The following is a 13,737-nucleotide window of genomic DNA, read 5'->3' as shown; positions in this document are numbered from 1 at the left end:
TCAAAGTTCCTGTGGATCATGTGTTGCAAAGTTTTTTAAAGATGAAGCATCCCCATTCCACATGAGCAGTAACAGCTGGCAAAGAGAGGGACAGAAGCTTCAGATCACAGCAGGTCATTGGGATTGCAATTAATGTTAATTACAGAAATTGCTTGAAGCTGAGGCATGACAGACTGCCAGTGCAGATTTTGTCATGAAAAGCTTGTAGTACCTGTCCAGAAGGCACTGAAAGTCATGTCCTAAACTTGCAGGCAGCACTGGCATTTTTGTCACATTCAGGTACTACTTTGTTTTTATTTCAGGTTAAAGAGACTTTTATTGCCCTCTTCTGTTATTAGGAGAATTTTCTAGGAGCAAATAGATTCAGTGATGTGACCTGCTTGGTCTACCTTTAACAAAGGACATAAATTATGTGCACAGACAGTGCTAAACAGAAAACACACAGGCTAGGCATGACATCCAGTGGTGAAACAGCCTGTACTACCCTGTAGGTTTCTTTGGGCCATGTTAACTACTGTTGCCTAAATTTCTCAAAAGCAGAAGCCACCTGAACAGTCCATTAGGATTTGCTTCATTCAGTGGAGCCAAAGCCATTAAACAGAATGTTACCTTCACCGTCATTAATGGAAAAAAATTCTGAGTCACATTTGTAATAGTCTGTAGCCTCTTGAAAGAACTTTCAAACAAAGAGAATGAACATCTGGTGTTCTCCCAGTGTGACTTTTTAAAGAAATACACAGCCAGTGCTCCTTGAAATGAAAAATCTGAGAAAAAGGACAATTTTTGGGTTGGGAGAACAAGGCAAGAAAGCTGCTGTGGGAAGAAGGAAAGACCTTAAAAAGCAAGACACTAAGAAACCATGTACTAGCTTATCTTTATTTGGTTCCCTAGAGATCCTGTTCAGAGGTCTTTTCCTTCCAGATGTTGCTACAGAAGGACACGGCTGTTTCTCAATCAATTCAGGCCTGCCTCCCCTGCCCCAAACCGTCCTTGTAGTAATATATTCCTAAGTCATCTATTCCAAAGTAGAACATATTCATTGAATTCACATTTTGTATCCTTGGCACTTACACTGCAAAAACAAACTTTAGACTTGTATGAAAGCTCCATCACTTTTTTCCACACTATTTTATGAAGTGTAAGCTTGCAGATTTCCCTTATGAACATACAGATCTTGTTGACAAAGCTAACTCCATCACTTAGCCTGTGCTACGGTATGTAGTCTGTGTCACCTGAGGTGCATCCCACCCATGTTTGGAAGACTCTGAGAACCCTCCCACTGAAACAAAACCTCAACTTTGAGATGTGCTCATGTTCAAAACTCTTGGTGCAATTCTACAATTCTTAATTAGGATATCCAACAAACTGCCTGTCTCCTGAAGTGCATTAAAAACATTCAGACCAAGAGAGTGAGCATTGTTTCCTACCCCAGTGATTAGGGCTCTCAGCTGTGTAAAGGTGAGAACTCTGTTAGTCACAAGCCACACAAGAACCATTTATGTATTTTAGCTCAGCTACATGGCCTCAGCATTCAAAGCAAAACAAGGTTACATCACTTGATTCCAAGCACTGAGAAACAGGAAATCAGTTCTGCAATGTAGATGTTAGCTAACTAGGAGGAACTAGTTAGCTAACTAACTACAGGAAGGAAACAAGAGTTACTGCTCCAGAGAGCAGAAGCTCAGGGACAGATCTGGTTCCAAGCTCCCTGCATGTAACTACAAGACATCTCTGCATGCAGACAGCACAAACCCCCCTCCTGTAAGCAGCATTACCCAGGCTCCTGACTGCAGTCTGAAAAAAGCAGTATCTATCAATCATGCCAAAAGCCAAGGTAGCTGTACCTCCACATGAATGACTCCTCTTTCCCTAAGTAACAACACGATACATCTGACAATAATAAATTGTCTTACATGCTCTAGAAAGCCCAAAACTAGGTAACTAAATTTTATACAGCTTGCCCTGCTAACTGATGTTTATATAATTTACCACAGTCCCATTTACAATGTAATTGCAGTGATTTTGCACTAATAACTTCAGAAAATCTTAAGTTCTCCTGTATAATCTCTCAATTCCAACATCATGCATGTTAAATGAAATAGCTCTGTGAATTCAGTCTTTAGGATAAAAAATTAATCATAAATTTATGCCAGTATCTTCATAACAGCATATCCCTGGGCCCCAGCTGCAAGTCTGTTCAATAGCAAGGTCTGCTTCTGGACCCTGGCATGATATACCATTGTTGGTAAGTGATCTGCCAGTGATCTGGTAAGTAACTAGCTCTAGATCTACTCTAGTTACATACCTGCCTGCTTTATAGCTTTCCAGATGCTCTACAGACTCCTGCAGGATTTCTTCCCAGCAGAAAAACCAAAAATGAAGAAAGGAGCCTGGAGTCCGTAATGAATTGATTCACCTCACAACAGTATCAATACAGGATACAGAGACAGGCACAGATAAATGCTGTGCAGGAGACACTACATGTTTCAATACTGACTTCTAGTACCCCTAGCACAGAGTGCTCATACACTAGACTGAGAAAAGCCCTTCTTGCTTTGATCCAGGTGCAAATGCAAGGAAATGGAAATATTCCAAACTTCTAGTGACCATGGGCTTTTAGCCATTCACTTATCAAGATCAGGCTTCACATGTTTTAGACTTTTGAGGATTTAACTTTGTGTAAAGGCCCAGAAGCAGCTGAAACAAGACAAAGGTTCAGCACTGAGACCAAAACTCCATCCTTACATTGTTTTCTGTTATTTGAATTGCATGACTAGGACTAAACTTAATTTTGCATTTCCTGTTCTCTATCAACTGAATGGGAGGCTTTAAGCTAAATGGAAAGGCTTTTTCTATGTTTCAAAACAGTAAATCTAATTCAATCCAAACTTCATACCAGTACTCTACAAAATATTTTAGTCAGACAGCATAAAAAGATTTTAAAAGACAGCTGAATTAATTAAAAGCTCTTTTTCCCAAATAACTGTTATATTAAGCAACTTACACTCTACTATAGCATACCTCAAACAGTCATTTTTAACAAAGCATCATATATAGCTCTCGAGGCTCATCCTCAGGAATAAAAGGATTTTAAGAACTATTGATGTGATAGTTTTTCTTATCTGATTTTGTTGAGCAGATACCTCCCACCCTAAAAAGGCTTGTGACCGAGCACAGTTCCAGGTAGGATATGAAAATGTTTCACCTTCGAGACTGATGGTCACACATTGTAGCAAACTCCTATAAAAAGTTAATTAATGTTCAGTGACAGCCTCTTCACCTAACCCATCGAAAATAACAGCAAACTACACCAGAAATGACACTGCAAGGATAAACCTGAGAAGCTACGTCCTCTGTGCTGCTAGAGCTGAAGGTCCATGCTCTTAAGCCTCTGAATAACCTAACAGCCTCATGTTTCTGACATGGAGTATGCTCTGCATAGGGCACTGGCTTCCTGTGCAAACACCACCCACAGATCCACACCAGGTCAGCTGTTCCTTCCCATCTTCTCACACAGCCACAGCCCATTCTCTACCCCATCAAGGTTCCCCAAAGTTTTTCCTCAAACCACCCTTCCCTCAGCAAAGTCACTTACCCTGTTGAAGGCCATGATTTCTTGTCCATGCGCGCCCCCAGACCAAACTTCTGCCCCTGAGCCTCAGCAACACACATGATGTTCCCAGCTGGGGCTCAGCTCTGGCCATCCCCCCATAAGCACTGATTCTTTCTGCCCCAGCTGGATGAGATCTGCTCTAATTCCACTTCTGATCACCTCCAGGTGATGGCGTTTTGCCATCCCTGCTCCCCAGCTGTATCTGGCCCACCACTGCTTTTAACTCTTCTCAGTAAAATACATATGCTGAAAATAACATACTATCTACCACTCAAGATAATAAATTTTGAGGTTTATATGAAGACAAAGTAGATATTTAAGTGAAAAATACAGATGATAACTAATTCACAGAGAGACTATATGGAATAGAGAAGAGCTAAATGCCTCTGACTCCTCTTCAGTTCTCAGCTGAACACTGTTAAATATGCACCTCTTTTTTTTTTTTCCCTGCCACAGACACCTTCCCTGGTCTACATACAAATGTGGACAGGAAAAATACATCTTATTAAAAGAAAAAACCCACCAGATGCCCCGTAGGCAGCGTCAGAGCGCGCAGACCAGAGGCAACACCGCAGCGGCGCCGAGGCTTACCTGGCTCCCTCAGGCTGCGGAGGCGGGGCAGTGCAGGGGCCTGGATCCCGAGGAGGAAGCAGGCTTCATCACGCTTTCCCTCTTGCTTCAGCACGTGGCCAGCAGCAAACCAAACAGCCCTCTCCGGCTAAAAGGCTAGTTAAGTGCTAAGGCGACGGCCCCTCGCAGCCCCGCACAGGCCCACCGCCATTTTGATCTGGCGTGCTCTGCAACCCCACCCTCACTCCTCACCCCGGCTGCCCGCGCTCGCAGGTGAGGGCAATAACGGCAGCAGCTGCTCCCGCAGGCCCGGGGCCGCCCGCTGCCCGCGGCCCTCCCGCTCCCACACCTGCGGGGCAGCGCACGCGGGCGGCCCCTCAGGGCAGCGCCGCCATCTTCTCCTGAAGGCCGCACCGCTCGAAGCCAGCGGCTCCAGGCCCCCTCCCTGCCCCGCGGGCTGCCTCCTGCCAGGCGGGAGCCCCCCCCCCCCCGCTCACGGCTCTCTCCTCCGCCGCCCGCTCCCGAGGCGGGCAGGGCAGGGCAGGGCAGGGCAGGGCAGGGCCGCGTCCTCCCGCCGCCGGGCCGGGAACCCCGCGTACCCGCCGCTCCGCGCGGCTTCGCCTCAGGGCGCGGGGGGGGGGGCAGCGCGCGCCGGTCGCGTGCCGCAGCGCCCCCTGCCGAGCGGGCAGCGCCGCGCCCGGGCGCCATCTTGGCCGCCACCTTGGCCGCCATCTTAGGTGGCACACACCGCCCCTCCGGACACAGACACGACACTCGTCCTGCTTCTCCCAGGTTTTATTAGCAAACCCGATTAACGCGTGTATGGGCTGGTCTCGACAGTCTGTGCTGTTTCCAGCCACATAAAAAAAATATAAAATAATAATCAGTGTTTCTCTTCATAAAAAGACAGGCACGTAAATGAAAAGCATGACTAAAGTAGCATAAAAATCTTATTTTAATAAAAATACTTGCCTTTTTATTTTTTTCAGACGATCCCTTATCTCCAGGCTCCTTACAGCTCAAAAATAATAAATAGAAAATAGATTTTTCTCCCTCGCCAAGGTAAATTCTGTAACATGAATGGCTTTATTGACATGTACTACATCTCCCTTCTCGCTACCCCGTCCTTTCCATGCCTTTCCCTCGCCCCCCCTTAATAAAAAGAACCTCTGGGTCACTCCTCAAAACCCACCGCAGGGTGGGTCCCTCCCAGGACTGCTGCCCTTAGCTGCCCTGGGCACGAAGACTGAGGCCCCGACGCCAGGAGCTGTCTCTAACACCACCTCTCATCCTTCTCTCGCCTAGAATGAACCAGCCGGAGCTCACGCCTGCCCCGCTGCCTTGCCCTCCTCTCCCTGCCTTTCTGCTGCAGCCCATCTTGCTCCATCGTTGCTAGGATTTCACATAAGAATGACCTTGTCCACCAGGTCTGATGCAACAACCTCAAAGCTATTTTAACCAGGGCTTAACAGTCAGAAGTGCCATTTACATACAAATCCTGATGCCTCTTGATCTGGAAACTGAAGGTGTTTTATGAACTCTGAACATTTGGAAAAATACCACTGGCTTGGAATTGATTTGGTTTTTCATAGCCCAGGGAATGAACTGATGGGACAGGGAAAGCAAGAAGCTGGGCAGCTTTTTATCCAAATATTAATTTTTAACGTTCTACTTATGAAAGATTCTCTCCAGGCACCAAAACAATCGTTTTTCCCCTTACTGCTCTCTCTCATTATATATTCATTGCTACAGTACTTTTTGAGGATTCTGCCTCAAAAATTACACAGAAAGCTCAGAAATTCACCTTTTAATTAAATGTGAAGAGAAGCCCACCCCCTGCTCATTATCTCTTCACCAGACACATCACAGGACATGAAATAAAAGAAAATTGAATAAATAGTATCAATATGCAGTGCCATATTTGCCAAAATATCCATTCTCCTGCTTCCACAATTCCTGCTACCTACGTTCTCTTTCCCTTTCTTCCCCACTCCCAGCCCAGGTTCACCTCTGCTCCCCACATGTCCCTCTCACACTCCTCTCCACTGCTTTTTTCCCCCTCAACCATCTCCTTCATTTTATGCTTCTTCTCTCAAATCCTACTTTCTGCCTCTCTCCCCCAACGTTTCTTATACATTTCCTTCCTCTCACAGAAATACTCTCATCAACTGCATTTTAGTCTCTTCCTAAACAAGGGTACAAAGCTACAAATAAAAAGAGCAGATATTTATTTCTTTCTCTGAAACTGGAATCAAGGCAAAATTAACCTGATACCAGTTTTCAACATTAGTTCACACCTTCAGCTCTAAAACCTCAGCCCAGATGTGACAACAATAAAGTCAAACAAACCCACTTTCCCTGTCAATCTGTAGTTGTTTCTAGTAGGCTTGCTTTCAGAGTTTTAATTTATGAAATGGCAAAATATGAACTTCTAACAACTAATACATTCAATGAAAAAAATAACCTAGTCTATGCATGTTTTTGGTACCAATTGAACAATATTGGTTTATAAACTAAGATAGTTAAAATGATGCAACTTCCTAGCACAAAAAGAAGTTACGTCAGTATCAAAGTGCTTAACTCCTCAATTTGGGTACAACCCACTGAATAAAACACAGATATTTGCAGTCAGGGTTGCATGTAAACAGCACCTATACAAATAGGTGTTAATGAATCTCCAATTTGCTGACAATAAATTAAAATAGTAACAACATCTAATAAAGACCATTTCTTCATATACCTCAAGTTTTTAAGTGCCCTGTTCTGGTGAAGCATCCTGCCATCATTCTGTAAAAACACTCTATTTGGGTGCATGGAAGTCACTTCAGAATTTTTTCTCTTTTTCATCCATAAATTGTCTTGGCCTCTCATCCTCTCAGGCCCGGATCAGTTACACTCACACTGACAATGGCAGTTGGGTTAGTCTGCAGCCAAGGATGATGGCCAGAGCACAGTTCTTATTGCAGTACAGAACTGTTACTGCTAGGTTCATGAAATCAAGGTTATGATACCAATGGCACTGATTTTTTCTCTTCAATGACAGCAATAACAGTGCTGCAGACAGCTAACAAAGCCTGTCAGATATTTGCCATCAAATATTTATACTATTAACAAATATAAAAAAAGGTATTAAAAATTTTCCTTGAGACTCAATAACAATTTCCCTGAATGAAATAACATACACAGTCTTAATTGTGGTGCAGAATGTGAATAACTCTGCAGCAAAAGGACATCAGCAGAACCTCTACGTCCTGATATCACAGATTGAAGTATCACTGAAATGCTCAGCATAAAAAAGCACTCCAAAAGGTGCTTGTGCTGCAGCACTTCCCTGGGAATCCAGATCCCCACAGTTCTAAAATGCTCAGTAGGCATTTAATAACATCATCCAGCTGTTGGTGTAGTTTGAGAAGCATCATACCAAGGATTCAGACAAGAAGTCAAGATCTGTTGTCAGAGCTGCTTTTTTCAGCAAGGATGAGTTTCCCTTGTCTCCTGCCCGTGGAATTCTCATTGCATTATGATATGCTGCTTCTCCTCTGATGGGTGGCTTTTCTTTGGGAAAGATCCTCACTGTCACTTTCACAGTTTCTCTGAAACAGAAAGCCCACAATGTTGCCGTCAGATAAATGAGTTACCATGCTCCTAAACGTGAGGCTCCAATATTATTAGTCTATCATCTATTGAGAAAAGCAGAGCTAAAAGAAAGGTCACAGTTTCATTCCAGAAGTCCACCTGCACTGTAGGGGCCCCCACCCTCTGTCCCACAGCTGGGCACAAGAGCAAGCTCTCCACAACTGCCCGCTCCTCAGTCAGACAGCACAGCCACTGCCATGGTATCCAAACATAACCTGCAGCCCCCAGGCTGCTCCTTTACAGAATAAATGTGCTAGCACCTACAGGGTTTATAGAGTCAACACCCTGCTCAACACTTCTGTCACAACAGCCCAACTGACAGCAGCATCAAAAACACATGAAGGATGCCATGGTCCGTGGGGTTTCCCACTCAAAACCACTGCCATCCTGTCAGGCTGTGCAACCATAATAAGGACAGTAAAAACCACTGCACAGCAAAACTTCCCTTCTTCCCACAAGAGAACTGTACATACCAAACTTTCATCCTGCATCAGGACCTTTTTCACCAGTGAACGAGAGAAGTGATTGCACAGCGAGACAATATGGTAAGAAAGCTATGGAGAGAGGGAAGAACAAGAATTTGACCACACACATGCAGTGCAGACATACCCAAACCCATTTCATTTATCTACTGGGTATCACCATTTTACATTCGAGCTCTATCTTGCCCTCTGATCCCATCAGACCTGGGGAACATGAGAGGAAAGGAATGAAAGGCTTGGTGTCATACCTTCCATCGCCTTCTAGCATACTGCCTTTTGAAGCTTTCCATGTTAACAACAGATGCTTGCCGAACCAAAGCTTGTTGCTTGTCCACTGGCTAGAAGATAAGAGAGCAATTTTATTGCTTGGCTCACTGTCATGCATAAAATAAATAAGATTCTTCATGTGCTCTGGAGCTGGCTGGAAAGAATGTTGGCTGGAAAAGCTACGGATTCATATAGGTTAGAGCAGAAGAAAAGTAATTAAATGTAGTCCACCCTGTGCCTGCAAAGGACCCCCTTGATTTCAAACAAAATCCTAAAACTAGTGTACAGTCAGTAGTCACACTTGGCCCTGTGCAGAACATTGTTCTGAGAAGTTCCACTGTTCCCCTTTTCCAGCCTCTCAACGTGGCACAGAAGGTGTATCACATGGCATGGACTTTAGCCTCCACTCTGCCTCTGGCTTCATAACGATCCACATAAAATCCAAACAAACAGTCTGGGAACTGGTCTTCTAGCCAAAGAACAGGGTGAGGGAAAGCCAAATAAAAGAGAGGTAACTAAGAGGTGCTAAGGCAATGCTTTCACTTCGTAAAGTTGCCAAGGGGCTTCTCACTGCACTTCTCCACCATCTCCATTTTCTCTGGACTGAGCTCATACCAACTGGCCTTTCTTTCTTTGTGTCCCTCTTTCTGAAAGGCACTGGGAGAGGAGCTAGAAGGTTCCACAGAGGCCTGACAGCAAGGAGGTGGAGCTGTTGTCAGTACATTAACAGCACCACAGCATGCTGCTGCTTGGCACATCTTTGTTGGAAATCAGGATGGAACCTGCATTATCACACTGTTAGGTCCTGTGCTACCTTCTCAATTTTCAGATAGAGTTTTCAGTTTGCCCTTTACAGGGGGATTTTAAAAACCAAGATACATTAGAGCTCTTTTCCAACTCCCAGCATGCAGCTCTTAATTTTATTCTAGCACACCTTTTCTGAATTACACTTTTACATCTTTTTCTTTTACCAGGCTGATTTAAACATCATAGAAGAAAAAAAATGTTGTGCTCTGCCACAGAGACTTCAAAGGTACACAGAAAAGTTTGAAGCAGTCAGTTCAGATCTGAACATGGAGAACATGTGAATTCATGTGAATGTGAAATATGGAATAACTTCAAAGAGCCCTACAACCCAAACATTAAACTGGTACCAGAGAGGAGCCCTTTCCAAAGGATGGAGACTCCACAACCCCCATGGGCAACATGTTCCAGTGTATGACTGCTTCTTTAATAAACAAGTTTATTTACATTTTTTTAATGTTCAAATGGAATTCCTGTATTTCAAATTGTGCCCATTGCATTTTGTCCTGTCCCTGGATACCACTGAGGAGAGCCTGGCTCTGTATTCTTTGCTCCATTCCACCACATACTTAAACAGATTGAGAAGATCCTCCTTTTTAGTATTAATGACAAGGATACATGCTAAAGCACATCTGAAAAACCTCAGGCTTTGTCCTTTAACCATACCCAGCATATGACAGCACAAGACTATGACACCTTGGGAATACACACATGACAAAAGAATTGCAATACCCGAGCATGGAGAAATAGGAAGAAAATAATCAGAATTTAGACATGTGCCTAAAATTTCTGGATGCTGATCTGGTGCAAAGGAACAGATGTTCTGCAAAAACTGACACAGTCCTTCTGACAGTGAAGCAAGCACCTTTGAACTCCAAAACATCATCAGAATTAGAACAGTCCAGATAGCTATATGTAACAGATTGAGGGGAAAAAAAAAATCCAAACCAGATCTGGTAAAAGTGAAAAGAGAAAGGCCAGGAATGAATCCTATAAAGATTCAGGAGTTTACAGAATGACAACCATTCCAACAGTTCTGATCTGCATAGGTAGAAGGTGGATAACCCAGAAATATTTATACTGGAATGCAACCAAGCCAGGCACCTGAAAAAGCAAGAGTAGAAAAGGAGAAAGGAAAACACATCACTGAGGACTTAAATCTTTCTTTCAGCAAATAATGTATAAGGTTTATGAGACAACAAATGCACTTTTCTCATCAAATGCTACAGAAATAGCATTTGTGCAGCTCTCTCCACAGTAATTCAAGAAACCACACTATCAGCTAGGCCTTTTTTTCTTTTAGATGTACACACCATCTGCATACAAAAGAACTGGGACATTTAGGCATTAAATATCATTTCCTCAAGCTGTAAATGACTATCATGGTGCAACAAAACACTGAGTGGAAATCAATTCAAAGTGGAAAAATGTCACTGGCTAAATGTCAGCAGTACAATCATCATGAAAAATTTCTGATTGCCCTTTCAGCAGAAGAACCATCACTGACTCAAAATAGCTCACTTCACAGTAGTCTGGACTGTTAATAACTGCCTTTAATTTCTAAGTAGCCTGCAAACCAGTGTCCTTGTCATTTTCTTATTCATCACACTACCTCTCAAAAGCAGTATGTCAGTGACCTTCTTCAGCTCAGAGAGCACCAGCCTCAAGAACTGAATCACAACAATATAAACCTCACCCAAACACACTCAGGAACAGAATGGCCTCATTTATAGTGTCCCTTCTCATCATGCCAGTGTATTCACTCCTGAAGAAAAATCTACATTAATAGAGAATGAGATCATGGAATCATGGAATTGTTTTTAGTTGGAAAACATCTTTCAAATCACTGCTGAGGGAAGGAAGACTCCCAAGAGTCTTTTCTGCAGATACTAACTCTTACTCAAGTTTCTTCCTAAGAATTAAAACTCCCTCAATAAAAAAAAAATCCTGTGTTCCAGTTCCCCTGGACAGTATTTCGTGGGTCTTCCAGCTCAAAGGAACCTGCAGAAATTATGACTGAAGCATTTGAGAGAATAAAAAACAGACGTAAGTAAAATTCTCATTACTGTTTGCACAGTAGAGCCCCATTCTCCCCAACCATCAGCACCAGCTTGCTAGGGACCTCTCCTGGCTACACTACTTTGAAAATTTTCATCTCATGTGAAGAAAGATGCCACAGAGTGCACATCCACTTTCCTTCTCCCACCAACTACCATGACAGGAGTAACAATACCCTTATTGAGTAACTGAATTTTCACCACCTCTGCCTGTCTTGATGAGGACATGGCAGTGATGGCTCCACTGTACTCCACACAAACATGGACAAGAGTGTGCTTTCATCTTTTTATCTCAAAGTTATGAACAACAACAGTTTGATTTAGTTGCACTTTTAGTATGCACTTCTCTGGAAAAGGAGGCTGGAGGCTGGGCAGTGAAAGACTCACTAATATGTAAGATCCACTCTAGATGGACTGGAGCAGTGATGCAGGGATGCCTGGCTACCTGGCTACCACCTCACTACCACTAGTAGTCCCAGTCCCCTTGCAGCAGATTCAAACAGCTGAGCAAAGGGCTATAAACCAGCTGCAGGATCTGGGCTGGCAACTCTTTTCAGTACACAGAAGCTTGACATCTCTTTTTCAGACACTAACTACACCATCAGGGAACAACTGCCTCCTGCATAAAAAAAACTATTTATTGTAGCCAGAAATGAGATGGGTACATCTGTGCATATTAATACAGTATAATCAAAAACACAGCAGGGGCCTGATTCCAATTTGGGCCAGCATTTTTTTTTTTTTCACTTTCTAAAACTAAATAAAAATTAAAATCTTCAAAGCAAAAACACTAGTCTCTAATCCCACACCATAGATTAAATTAGTTGTAGCTTTGTCATTGTCTTTACTGCAGAAAACAAAACAGGTCTAAGTTATCATTTATCACTCACCACTCACAAATTAATATTTGCACTTTAAAATTACATACACAGTTATTTGGTCAGTTCTTTACAAGCTCCCAGTTGTGCCTTTTGAATAGAATTCCTTTGGTACAGGACAGAAAACTTAGCTGAATTTTAAACTAAAGGATCAACCAACAGCTAACACCTTTGATGGTGAAAGATTTCACCCTGCATAACTGGCCTAAAAAACCCCAATCTTTTCTTGATCAGTAGCCATTTCACAGGGAATTTCCAAAGCAGTAGCTAAATGTTAAATTACTACACCATTTACCTTTTTTACAGGACAGATTTAACCTTTGCAAGTATTTCTCTCACAGGGTCTATAGAACTGCCTGCAGCAAGTCTGCATGACTGTTCCCTCCATCCAACCAAAGATGCTATCACAAGATTTTTATTCATTTCCAGGCCCTCAGCTTCTACTAAGTACAGGCTGACCTACTCCTTTATCCAAGTTAATTACTTATTCATCTTCAGGAACTGTAACACAAGAGGAAGTATGATACAGGCAATGCAAAAGGCTGTAGGGTTAGATCTGTCCATAACTCTTATAATCTCATTCCTGTAAGTTCAGACACCAAACAAGGTAAAAAAACTTCAACACTACAAACCACTGGGACTTCATGGTTTCGGTGAGCATCTTGTGCATTACATTGGAATTTTGATTCTAGGCGATGTTTTTGTGCAGAATCTATGCACTGAAAACTTTTTAAACTGCTGCACACTGAAACAGGCAACAAGCCCTGAACTGAACCTGTTTTACAATACTACTGATTTGATTCTGCTGCATCGAGATTCAGCCCTGCAAGGAATTCTTCACAGCGAGATCTATTTAACAGCTCCACTACTGATTCGTTAATGTCTTTGTTGAAAACAGAGTCAAAGCTCCCGTTCACACAGGCTTCATTTTCCAGTTTAAAACTACTCATTAAATCCTGTATCCACTTAAGTTCCTCAGAAAGTTCTTGACTGAGAGAGTCATACTGAGTCTGCAGATCAGCGTATTTCCCAGTTATGCCGGTAAGACTGGCACCTACAGTCTTGATGTCATCCCTCAGATGTCTCTTCAGGGACTCAGTCTTACGGTACTCGTACCTCAGCTGAGACAGCTTGTGCCTCACGCTTTCACTCTCTTCTTTATACCAGGCTTCTTTCTCATTGTAAATGGAAACCAGAGCATCAATGTCTTCCTGCAAGGAGTCGTGGGATGCAGCCAAGGTGCTGAAACCCTGTTCCGTAAGTGAAAGGCCTTCCACTACCCGGGCAAAGCGTTCAAAGTTGATGTAGGTATTATTGGGAGGCATGCTGGAATGGCACTTGATGGTGTACTCCCTCAGGCGTTTTGTCTTCAGCTGCGTGTTCTCAGTTTTCTTGTTTTCTTGGACTTTGGTTTCTTCTTTCAGCTGGTG

The 13,737-nt window shown here is 43.1% G+C and overlaps 1 protein-coding gene across 3 annotated transcripts in view; it reads right to left on the bottom strand.

Annotated features, from left to right (window-relative positions):
- Positions 1-4,962: 4,962 nt before the first annotated feature.
- DAPK2 (death associated protein kinase 2) overlaps positions 4,963-13,737 on the bottom strand; it is a 50,695-nt gene continuing 41,920 nt past the window's right edge. The window contains exons 10-13 of one of the 3 annotated variants that reach the window (XM_051628255.1): positions 13,424-13,731; positions 8,550-8,639; positions 8,293-8,373; positions 4,963-7,776 (exon numbers count right to left, since the gene is read on the bottom strand). In XM_051628255.1, coding sequence (XP_051484215.1) covers positions 8,322-8,373; positions 8,550-8,639; positions 13,424-13,731 — 450 coding nt within the window. In that variant the 3' untranslated portion in view covers positions 4,963-7,776; positions 8,293-8,321. Of the gene's footprint in view, positions 7,777-8,292; positions 8,374-8,549; positions 8,640-12,297; positions 13,732-13,737 lie in introns of those variants that run through there. The other 2 variants (XM_051628257.1, XM_051628256.1) reach the window with 2 other exon arrangements.

The sequence above is a fragment of the Apus apus genome, chromosome 10 (genome assembly GCF_020740795.1).
Source record: "Apus apus isolate bApuApu2 chromosome 10, bApuApu2.pri.cur, whole genome shotgun sequence".
In the NCBI taxonomy this organism is placed as follows: Eukaryota; Metazoa; Chordata; class Aves; order Apodiformes; family Apodidae; genus Apus; species Apus apus.
Note: the sequence above shows the minus strand (reverse complement) of the source record. Positions and strands in the feature narration are given on the sequence as shown.